At 41.1% G+C, this 12,339-nt stretch overlaps 1 protein-coding gene across 1 annotated transcript in view; it reads right to left on the reverse strand.

The window, feature by feature from the left end:
- HECW1 (HECT, C2 and WW domain containing E3 ubiquitin protein ligase 1) overlaps positions 1 to 12,339 on the reverse strand; it is a 247,895-nt gene that overhangs the window by 113,239 nt on the left and 122,317 nt on the right. The window contains exon 4 of the mRNA XM_058831790.1: positions 7,216 to 7,310. Coding sequence (XP_058687773.1) covers positions 7,216 to 7,310 — 95 coding nt within the window. The remainder of the gene's footprint in view (positions 1 to 7,215; positions 7,311 to 12,339) is intronic.

Below are 12,339 nucleotides of genomic sequence, written 5' to 3' on the forward strand. Positions count from 1 at the left end.
CACACCAAGCTTAAAAGTCAATAACAAGATAGAGAAAAAAGCCACCAGGAGCATGGATCTGGATCATTTCTTACTTTAGCCACTGACACATCTGAAATCTGTCATAATGAAAATGCAAGTGACCCTACTTGCCAGTTCTATTCTGTTTCGAAAGATACTGTCAATCTGAAGGAAAATAATTAAACATTTCCAGTAAAGTCAGTGGAGTTCCAGCACGTGCTCCATACCTTTACTAAAGCAGAACTGTAAAAGCAAGTATTATTAAACTGCACTCAGAAGAGACCTTCATTACAAATGAGTTTTCTTAATATTTAAAGAAAATCTCAACAATCCCTTTTTAAAATGAGAGGAAGGAAACTAAAAGGAAGAAAAAGGTTATTATTTCTAACGCAGTGACTATAGTTATGCTGCAGTCAGAGGACCAATTACATCCTGGTTACGCTTTCCAACTCCACTAATTCATATAAATGAAGTGCTCGCTACATGACAGGGTAATTGCAGTGTAAATACAATAGACTCTATATAACTGGATACTGAAAAAAAAGTCTGTGTTACTGAGGTGGCAATAAGAATTAATTTGGACGTGTCATTAACCTTCAAATTCTTTGAATCAGTGATAATTAGGATATAGAAAAGCATAACTGAAAATGTAATTACACTGAACTAAGGGCTCAACTGCAAGTATTAGGAGGCTGCTCATGGGAGTAAGTATGCTTGTACATGAACCGAGTATGACCAAATCAGGCTGTGAAACACTACTGTGGGTTTATAATGAAACAACGTGGAAGTGAAAAAAAATAATTAATTACATTTTTCAGATGCAAGAAGCATGCTGAGGGTTGTTCTGATATCAAAAATCATCCCCTTATATTATGTAGCTGCTGGGGTTAAATTCTGCCAGGAAAGCCCCACTTCCCTCTGAATGCATGTTAGCTGTAGCCACTGAAATGGCTGGTGTATCCCCTCTCTAGAACATTTCAAAGCAAGTATATGAGTGCAGACAGGGCTTTGTAACATGAAAGTGCTCGCACATCAAATCTTTGTCGATTACCTTCTAAGAGGTACTACTAAACTTCTCTGATCAGCTTCTGTCAGCTATGACAGCTTCCTAACACCATAATGTTCTTTTGCACACAATGACAAAATTGCTCCTTGAATGCCTCTGGAAAACCATAGGACAAACCAAACTGTCTGCTCAAATGCTAAAACAAGTCCCCAGTCAGCGTAATAATTTCTTTGAATTTAAAGACTCATGTCTTCATGTTAGACCACTTCCTGATGCTAGCCTACACCAGTGGCAATGTATGAGCACATATGTAGGCAGGCTGTTGACAGCACTGCTGCTGTTGTGAAAGAAATTCTGCATCAGGGACAGCCCAAAATGGGCAGGTACTTCCAATAGATGAGAAACCCACTCAGGTCACTTTCCTTCCACAGTTTATGGATCAGCTACTTTTTTCAAAATTCTTCACCTCAAACAGTTAATCATAGAATCCACTTTCTTTCAGCAATTGTTTCTTAGCATATATATTTTCTGCTAGGTGCCCTTTTACATTGGAAAGGGACCATATGCTGGCAGAGAGAGCTTTGTATTTGACTGCTTCCTTCCAGCTGAGTGAATATTTCCAGTCATTTCCCCCTTCTCATTTTGGCCTGTTTTTCTTTTTCATTCCTGAATGATTACCTTTGCAGGTAAGAGGGCGAGACACATACAGAACATTGGTGGTACTAACAATGCTGCTCCTTGCCTTGTATTGGAAGGCAGCTGCAGCTGGGGGAGCTCTGGCTATTTCTCAGCTCAAGATAAGGAAGGGGAATTCTCTTGCTCACTTTTGACAAATACTTAGTCACCTAAGCATACCCATAGATTCCAGAGAAGTGCTGCTTCCCTCCCTGGAAATGCTGAGCTTTTCAAGGTACACCACTTACACTTGTTAAAGATGTACCTGGCTTGCATTCTTTGCTGTGATTAATTGCAGCAACCTCATGTTGTGTTTTCCATAAACTTTTTTTTAACCTCAATTGCTGAGCAGTGCACAAGCCACTAGAAGTTTCTGTTACTTCTTTATTTGCTGTCTATTGAAGTCTAATTATACCTACACCCTCCAAATCAGACAGTTACATTTGTTCCATAGCAATGTCCCAGAAACGTGGACAGTTTTAAAACTCACTTATCACAGAATCAGACATGAAGTGAAAAAGAAGACACAGGTGAGATTTTAAATTCCAGCCTTCCAATAGAATGAGAGCTACTGCTGCTTGTATGTGCACACTTTCATAAAATCCTCTCTTGCAGCACATGCATGGAAACGAAGCAGAATCCTTCATTATCAAACATTCCTCAGCAGCCCACGCTCTGACGTGACAGCACGTAATGCAAATATTTACAGCAGGAAGTCCTCAGGAATGATCAGTCACCACCAAATAGCAGCAGCTTATCAAGCAGTAATTCCTGCTGTGGGAAACCCAGCTGACGCAGCATTTCCACACAAACACAATACAGGGAAGGTCTCTTTCAACAATCAGCTCCAATTTACACGCGATCTGTGAGACAGAAACAGTGGCATGAAAGCTCCAGAGATCAAATCAGCTGAGGTTCTTTGCATATAATACACAGTGAGTGAATGCTCCCAATTTAGTGAAGACATTTGTCCTGAGGCTAAAGCATTGATTCTCCACTTACTGCCTTTTAATTGTGATGTATCCAATTCATCTTTTTAGGCTATAAACTCTTAGGGAAAAAGGTTCTTCTTTCTTCTGCATGCTGTTCTCATGCCCGTTTTATTTTACTGGAGGAAAACCTTGTTCAGGTTAAATCATTTTTATATTAACAAGATAACACCTCCCTATTGCTAGAATTAATTGCTGTAACCTGTATTTCTTTCTGCAACAAAGTCTGATGTGAAGCTGAATCAGTGGTGACAATATTATGAATAAATGAAGAGTAACAAATACAGGAACATTCCAGATGTTGTAAAAATGTTCTTTTCTACTGAGAAAACTGTTTGCTCATCCATACCATGGTCATGTTTATCCTTTAGTAGTATAAATTCCTGTGCACAAACAACACTGCTTTCCACTAGTCCAGAAAAAAAGGAGCCAGCTAGGATATTCCATTGAGTTTTTTTGGGTTTTTTTTCAGAATTGCAGGTGCTCTTTTTTCCTGTCATTATCCCCAGGCCTATCTGACGTCCCAAATTCACATTTAAGCTTCTACCATGTATGATTTGGCCAAAATGCACAGCCCTTCATTCCCAGATATTCAAGCTTGATGATACACAGGCAATAAAATGTGACAAGACTTTTCACCAACCAACGAACTGCAGGGCATCCTAATCAGCAGGCGAGGCAGCTCTAATAACTGGGTTACAGCGTAAGGAGATAAACTCAAATGGAGCAGAACATTCATAAGACAAGAAATGTGAGATGCTACTCAGCCTGAAGCACCACTGGTGCTGTACAAAGACATCCAACTTACACAGCAGCTTTCTTTCCCCTTTGGAAGCGGGATTCCTTTCAACTGCCAGTTAAAGACGGTCTCAGCAGCGTGTGAACAAGAATAGCAACGGCTTGCAGCCCCCAGCATGACTGCTTCCAGCTTCTTTTCCCTTTTCAATTGCAGCAAACTGCAGTCAGACAGACAATGGAGGGGTTTTTTTGTTGATGTTTTAAATAGTGGTGTTAGGATACTGCTGGTTATCAGTGTTTTCAGACTCGTTGACAGGACACACACCAAGCAAGCCAATATGCCAGCTGCTGCCCCTGATGCAGAAGCTGCCACGCGCTTGGAGGCTTGGACAGAACCCACTCGGGTGGCTCTGGCATCAGCTGCAGATAAACTAGTGCTAGCAGTAAAAACACTGTCCTCAGAAGGTCACCTGTCCCCAAATGCTGCTTCTCAAAGGACACCTGCTCTGGATCTTTTCCCTAAGCTGTGCCAAACAAAAAGGTTTGCTTATGTCAAAAACACAAAGCCTCCTTCCCTCTGTCCCTCTACTGAAAGCCTAAGAGTCAGTGAACTTTTGACATGTCATTACAATGGCAAAACTCTTATTGGTTTCAAAAAACTTCAGTCTTGACACCCACAGTAGGATCCCTAATGAGATTATCTCCTTGTAAAGCTATTTTTTCTAACACACTTAGGTACATCAGCCACTGCTGAAACTCCTACTGGCTGCATTAGAGGGTAAATTTCTAAGCACAGACCACAGGATGGCTTCTGTGAGATGTGCAGGAAGCTGTCCCAGGATCTGAAGAAAGCTTTCTCTGAGCAGCAGAGGCCCTCTCTGCACCGAGGCCACAGCAGTCAGAAGACTACAGCTTTTGTCAGCACTGTAAGAAATGCCATGCCCAGCACCCTGGGGCAGTGCTCTGAACCACTGGAGCAATGAAAACAACTGAGGAATTTGATGCATCCCTTCCATCAAGAAGGGCCCTGTGTGTCAAATCTCACTATGGTAAGAAGTGTCAGGGATCTCAGATGAACTACAGGTATGGTGCTAGACTGTCATGGCCCTTGACTGAACAAAATACTGAAATCACAGCCAAAGGTGAGTGTGTGCAATTCTAGAAATAATGTCTTTACTTTATAGTGCTGAGGCCCACAAGAACCAAAAAAACCAAAGGAGTAGGGCTGGGCAAATCCCTTGTTATCCCTTTCCCCACCTGTGCAGTGGGAGTAACACCCCTTGCCAATGGTACCGGATGCTATAAAACATTCAAATACTTCAGTAATAAAGGTTGGACAGGTACTGCAGAGAGACAGATGGAGAAAGACATCTGATGGTGTCAGCTGGGACTGGAATTTGGAGGATCACACTTAGCTGAAAGCCTTCACACAGGCAAGAGTCAGCCCAGTATTTTTCTCCAAACTCTGAAGGAATTTTCAAATCTATAGCACTTTTTCCTCCTCTTTGCACTCATACAGAAGGGTCCATTCAAGTTCATATTGCATAACCTTTACTGCCATTGTATTGCTTTTGTTGTCTTCCCTTAGTATATGCCTTACAATAAACCAAGTAAGTCATACAGCAAAACAAGGAAGAAGAAAACAGACAAAGATGCTGCACCTACATCACTGCTGGCCTCTCTGGTCTGCAAAAAACCCACACAGGCTATTTTGAAACCCAGAAAGGCAGGAAAAGAAGATTACAGAAAAAGAATGCTATTTCCAAGGACACTGGCTGTGCCCTTAAACAGAAAACCATTATCTGATACCACTTTTAATCATATTTTGGTTTTCAGTTGTGTACAGTATACTCAACTAAAGGTCATAATAGGCAGTCCTCATCTGATTTTTATGAAGACCATGAGTACTGCATGAAGAGGATTTTCTTTTAAATGCAAATCCTGCCTTGGCAGAAAGTAAATGGCTGTTTTACATAAATATGCATGTAATATGTTTATTACATATATGTATTATTTATTTTACATAAATATGTATGTAATATGTTTATTTACATGCATGTAATATTTATGTAAATATGTATGTAATATGTATACATAAATATGTATGTAAAAGTCTCAGCTAAAGAACTTGGAAAGATTTACCTATTTGCATATTACAAGGGCACAGGTCCTCAGACATTCTTCTACTAATTTCATACATTCTGCCCATACTTAATAATGGAACAGTAACCCTTCCATACTAAACCTGAAAAATGTGTGCAGTTGCTCCAACTCAGGTCTAAGACATGGATGGGAATAATGTAAAAACAAATTATAACTTCTCAGCCTGCTGGTATTTATTGCCTTGGTTGGCTGGCTTACCTTTCAGAGAAGACAGGGACTAAATCAACAAGAGACATTATCCCACCAAATTACAACAATTGGGAAATCAGCAACAAGTCCTGAGGCTACAAGACGTGACTCAGTACAGGCTAAGAAGAATTTTTCAGCATCCCTCACAATGAAGATATCCAAGGCCACATCCTAATGTTCTTCTGAAGACAGCTGAAGGAAATTCTCCAGGTTCTAAAACTGATGAATGGGTTCACCATGATCACGTCGGAAAGGCACAATGAGACATGAATGCCTTTTAGTTCTAAAGGATGTGCCAGCAGTCCCAATCCAGCATCTAGTGTGCAGCTATATTGTGCATCAAAAGAAGGCAAAGAAACCACCAAAAGTTTTTTCATGCCCAAGGCTGAAAAAATTAATCCTTTCTGGCTTTGGTGGAATCAGATACAGCCAACACACAGCAGTGGAGACTTTCAGCCTTTCTAGAAATATTAACTTTGGACTGGGGAAAAAAAAAACCCACACCAAAAAAAGCAACAACAACAAAAGCAATGAAAACAAACACCAGCAAAAAAAAAAAAAAAAAAAGGCTAAAAAATTAAGCTTCAGTGATGCCCACTGAAACCTACATAAACCCACAAGTAAGGCAGTTCTTTCCTGTTCTTTTCTGAACCCATCTTCCAGACTAAACAATATCTGAAGTAGTCTTTTTCTTATGCTGGTTGGAATAGAACTCCTCAGCTCATGCAGGTCTCTGCCAAGCCTGGCAGGCAGTAAAACACTGTCAGCAGGGCCAGACAAGCTTTGGAGGTCATCAAGTCTCTTTGTGGGCTTCTAAAAGATGTTTCAGTCTCAGGGTGATAAAATTTCCCAATACCAGACAAGATATATAGCTTTTTAGAGCTATCTAAGCCACAGAGCTTGCTAGGCTCTAGCAAATCAAAATTGCCCTCAGTGAAGCCTCAATCTGTCAAAAATGATGTTCAGTCCTTTGATAGATCAGGTCCTGAATGCCCACTTCTTACCACTGATGGGGGCATGTCACTGTGTGCTTGTTCCTGGAACTCAGAGGAACTGCTGGGAAAATGCTCATTTTGAAAAAAGCACTTTAAAAGGGGAAAATCTTTTCCCTCTCTGGAAACTTACTGTATTTACTGTCCAAGGATCCCAAATTCTCTAGGGATATCACCCAAATCTCACAGCCCCCAGCAGAGAGAAGACAACTACACAGAACAGGATATAGCTAGGATGTGGGACTTGGCCCAAATCAGAGAGGTTATCAGTGACAGATTCAGAGCTGAATCTACATTCTCTTGGCATACAAACCTACATCTTCATGGAAAGACTACCCTTTTCTCTGTATCACAATACAATAAAGAGAAAATATTATGTTCAATTTTGATATAAAGTCATATAAAGCAGGCAGAGAAAGCAACGGAACATACATGGAAAAAATAAAATGTCAGCATAACTTACAGGAGCTGCATTGTTTTTCACTGTCACACTCGGAGTCGTGGCTCGTAGCGCTCCACTCACACCATGGTAATACTTGAAACAGATCTTTGTTTCAGCTAAAAAAAAAACCACAAGGGATATTTAGCATTAGAAAAACTGCCAGGGGTAATCTGCGTGATCAGCTGCAGCTCACAGGCATAAGGCTGGCAAGCAGTTAAAATGCAATTGGTTCATTCTGGCTGGATGGCAAAACAGGATACCTCCTGCCTCTGATCTTCACCTTTGCCAGGGTGAAATTTAGAATTTGGTTCATGGATTTAAAACAGTTAAAACCCAAACCTCTTCTGAGCAGAAGTAACCAGAGACGGACCTTAGAGCACCTGTTCAGCATCCTTTAGGAAGAAAAAAAGTAGAGACATATAAATCTTCCCTGTTCAGATGTACCAAGCACTGATGTGCAGAAATTGAGAAACTTCCTTAGGACAGGATGGCATAGCTGCTCATTGTCAGATTTCAGTGTGCCAATTTGCTCTGGCCTTGGTCAGGGCAAGGACGTGGCTCTCCACAGATTAACTGCTCTGCCAGTTACTACATTAAAGCATTTTCAGGAATAGCAGAGTACTGCCAGACCCTGCCTTCGTGTATTTCCACTGACTTCTAAAGATTTAAATTAGGTGAGGAACACAAGAAAGGTCATGATTTTTGGCACTCATAGTGCTGCTTTTCGCCACATGCATTGACATTCAAATAAATAATACTGAGGGAAACTCATCTCACTAACTGTATTGAGGCACAGAAGTGAAAACACCTTCTTGTTAATCAGCCCCTCACAACCCACTTTCTTGTCTGCTGCAAGAATGAAAGACAGCTCCAGCCAGCTTCTGTGCTGGTCTGTGACTACCAACAGATGCGAAGTGCTGCTACTTGCCTACCCGCCTGGAACTGGTGACTTGCTGGAGCTCATCCTGGCGTGCCTGCTGGCATGCAAGAATTTTCTTCCACAGTAAACTAGATGTGAACTGGCCTGGTATGTGCCTAGGTGCTGCAATTATGCAGTGTTACATATGTAACAGGTATGTTTGTGCAATTTGAAAAATGCCTGTTTAAATAAAAGCAGCTTTCACATCTTCCAGTTTTAATTGGATAATGACATGGAAATGTTCATCTGTTCCAAGATTTTCCTTAAGACCTTGCTTTGCAACTGCTGCTGTAGCTCAGAGAAAACACCAGCCTTTGCCGGCAGAGCCACAAAAACACTCACTGTAACTACAGTGCCTACGTATGGAAACAATAAAAAAATGCCATTTACCTGTTTTAACATACAAATTGCACTGCCATTTTAATACCAGTAACAAAATTACTCAAATCACTGCAGCTGTAACAAAAAATGTTAAGAGATGAGACTGTGACCACAGATTATGGTGCTGTGATCTGCTGTTCATAGATCCAAGAAACAGCTGTGTAGCACTTCAGGTGGAAGCAAAACCTGAGACATGAAAAATGGTAGAGACCCTCAAAACCACAGACCTGAATTGCTTACCCTGATACCTACACAGGAACATAAGTAGAAAGAGAAATCCTGGTATTTTTTGAAAGACCAAATAATTTTAGAAGTGTAAAGACTTCCCAACTTTCACATGTCATTTGGGAAATGAAAAACAAAGAGGTGTGGTTCCCAAGTACAAGCGCTACTCGATTTCTTTCAGGTGGCTTCCCAGTCCCCTAAACCTGAGGGGTGCTGCAGGAATGTGCAGCCCATCGATGAGAAGCACAGTGCCAGCGCACTAAATCTGTCACCATATTTTCCATCCCCACAGCCTGTTCTTCACCAGGTGCACGTTTCTGCTCACACAATGAAAATACAACCTCTCCCAGTATATCCACAATGTGTGCATGTGTCCCATTTACTTCACAGCATTCCATAAGAATTGGAACAGAATACAGAGTCCTTCAGCACCTCCACGAGGGGTTGTGGGGCCCATCCTGGGGTTGAATTCATAACTATACCCCCAAATGAAATTGTGCATCTTCAAGAGATCTACTTGAGGTGTCAGTGCAGCTGAGCAAGCGACCCTGTGTTGCACCTGGGAGCAGCAGTTGTTTCCTTTTGGCAGCAAAAAAAGCTGGATGAGCCTGTGGGCTCATCCAGCAAAAACTGCAAGTCCAGATTGCATTTTCACATTGTAATTTTCTCTACAGGACTTTTAACAGCTCAGCAGCTAACTCATTTACTCACTGAGAGGACAGCAAAAGCTGAGGATATCACAATAGCTAAAACATGCAGTTCTCACCAATTATTCAAATCTTAATTTTCTTCTCCCCTGGAGATTTTTAGCTACAGTTTGCATTGAATATTGAGAGCTAGAATAAAGAGAAGCCTTAAAAAAAAACCTAAATTAACTTTTGTAGTTAATGAAATATAACTTCAGGTGTTAGCTTGTATGACAAGCTAACAGGCCCCACAGCAGAAAATCTTGTCGCAGGTTGACAAGTAGGAAATCAGTTACCATGTACATCAGGAAAATTTTAAAATAATCCATTCAATTAAACTGAAAGTATGAGAGAGAATGGAAGGAGAGAGTATGTCCATATGTAGTTAATCTGGATATCAGTACCACTTTCAAGGACAAAGGATAACTTAGATGACTGAATATGTATTTGGAAAGAACCATGTGGTTATTACAGGTTCCTCTCAGTTTCACATTACTATTTCTAATTTAATTTGCAACCGAACTGCCCACATAAAACTTCAAACTGCAAGAAAGGAACCAGAGAGATGCAAGTGCCACACCCAATCCAAAACAGCGGCACAGCTGGAGCCATTCATCAAGCAGTGGTAAAGGTGGTGATTAATGAACATCAAAGGTTTCATTCACCACTCTTAACTATTGCAGATGCACAGAAAATACACCTGCCCCAATGGAAGGCCCTCAAGGCACAGTAAAGCAAGATAATCAGAACCAGGCAACAGGAGGGGAGATTCTGCTTTCCTCCTTGCACCAAGCACCTGTGTCGGTCACACAGATTACAAGGAAGGGGGTGGAACTGAGATGTACTACCTCCCTGGACACCACAGAGACCACTCAGAGGAAAGCACTGAGAAGTTTGACTTTTGCCAAAAAAACTCTGTCATGGGGCTTCATCCCTCTTACAAAGAAAAAGAAGTTAATTTCACAAAAATGATTTCACTATCAAAGCCCTGAGTTATTGCAGTTACTAAATCTGTTTTGCAAATTAACTGGACTGCACTACGCTGCCTTTGCAACCATCCAGCCCCTGGAAACATTTGATTCCTTATGAAACTGAAGAGGAGACAAAATCTAGTAGGGTCTGCTAATGAATTGCAGCTGGAGGTATTGAGAGTTGAAAGTCTCCAAGAGGTCTCCTTGTTCTCACCATCCAGTCACATTTCTGTCAGTGTTATTTGTCCTGTTGGTTTATTTGAAACCCTTTCCCTTCAAAATATTTCCATTCCTACTCATCTCCTCATTCCTTCAGAGTTTTCAAAACTGCCTTAAATGTCTTCTCAAAAGTTCACTTGATCTTATAATTAATTCTCTATTCCTTGCTTACTAAGGTCAACCTGATCTCAGAGGCTTAGTTTTCACTTAAAGGTGGATTTCTTTTCCAAATACAAAAAAAAAGGCTCTGCCAAGATTATGCAGCTTCTCTTGTTGAGCTAAAAAAAACCCCTGGAACACCCTAATGAGTGTTTCAAGGAAGACGATATTCTTTGGGGGAGGCAGCAAACGTCAGCTGGTGTTTGCTAGGAGTGTGAGATGCACCTGAGGCACTTCAACAAGCTTGCTGTGATTTACTCCCATGACACTTTTTGTTTCAGCTAAATAGCAGAGGTGACTAGACATTAGGTAGGCATTTCTCACTGCTGTAAAAACCTCTCAGGAAAGTAATGCTGGTCTTAAAAACTGAGTCATTTTTGATCAATTCAGTCTATTACTAAAAGAGCTGTTGTTGCTCTTTTGGGCAAACATTGTGCATAAAAAATGAAAGGTGTCAAAACCAGTAATGAAAAGGTAGCTGTCTCTGGTAAGTAGTTAGGAACCAAGTGAACCAAAGCAGACAGCAAAGCAATTAAGTTATGAGTCATAAAGTTTTCCCTAGAGAGGAGCCAGAAGTGGAATAAACAAATATATGATGGTGTGCTACAATCAAATCACTGTGGGACCATCCTGAATTAAAGTAGCCCCGGTGATCTCTAGAAGTGAAGTCTATGAGTCAATGGAGAGGGAGAACTGTTTGAATACCACGGGAAACGGGAGGAGGCATATGAAAAAAACAGGACAAGGAATTACAATGAGAAGCCAAAACAGAGAGAGATTAAAGGCAGTTTATATGCAGAACTAAGTGACTAAGCAATGTCCTTGAGGGGAGGAGAGGATTGAGATTATAACAAAATCACTGCACAGAATGGGACAGGGGAGAAAGCAGAGAGACTACAACTGTGTAAACAAGACTAAAGAGACTAAAAGAGAGGAAAGCAGGGAAAAGGAAACAAAGCAAGGAAAGGCAGACAGGGAAAGAGTAAGAAAGTCAAAGTTGAAGAAGAGTCACTGAGGCCTCCTGGCAGCATGGACCAGCACAATGTATAAACTGTATCAGCAGCAACCTGTGAAACCTGGTGTGCACTTCGTGTCCACCTCTCATGAATGGCCTCCCTTCTCTACCTGCTGCTGCCTTCAGTGCCCATCTCCTCTTTATGAATATCACTGGAAGTGTAGAGAGCAGGTAAATTGTGCAACACAAAGAGGTGAAACCCAGCATTCCTGCATCAGCATGGGCCTTTCCCTAAGCATCAATAGTTTTTAGATAAATTTAGGTAGTTTCTCACAATATTGTAGCTGCCCTGTCAGCAAAGAATTAATACTTGTAACAAAGATAAAAGGTAAAGTTATTACTGGCAGATCTAATTTGTACTTGCAGTGTTGATACATGGCACTTTTATTTCCATCATGTAGGCCTGCTGCTGCTCCATGCAAACAGTGACTCTTATTTCTGGTGCTCTATCAGAAAAACTGCCTGTTCCAGACATTGGCTGTCTCCAACACGCAGTGGTGACACTACAGCCATCAAGTTGGTTTGCTACTCAGCTGCCTATGGACCATGTATTTCCTTAAGCTCTAGACT

The sequence above is a fragment of the Poecile atricapillus genome, chromosome 2, assembly GCF_030490865.1.
Source record: "Poecile atricapillus isolate bPoeAtr1 chromosome 2, bPoeAtr1.hap1, whole genome shotgun sequence".
Lineage (NCBI taxonomy): Eukaryota > Metazoa > Chordata > Aves > Passeriformes > Paridae > Poecile > Poecile atricapillus.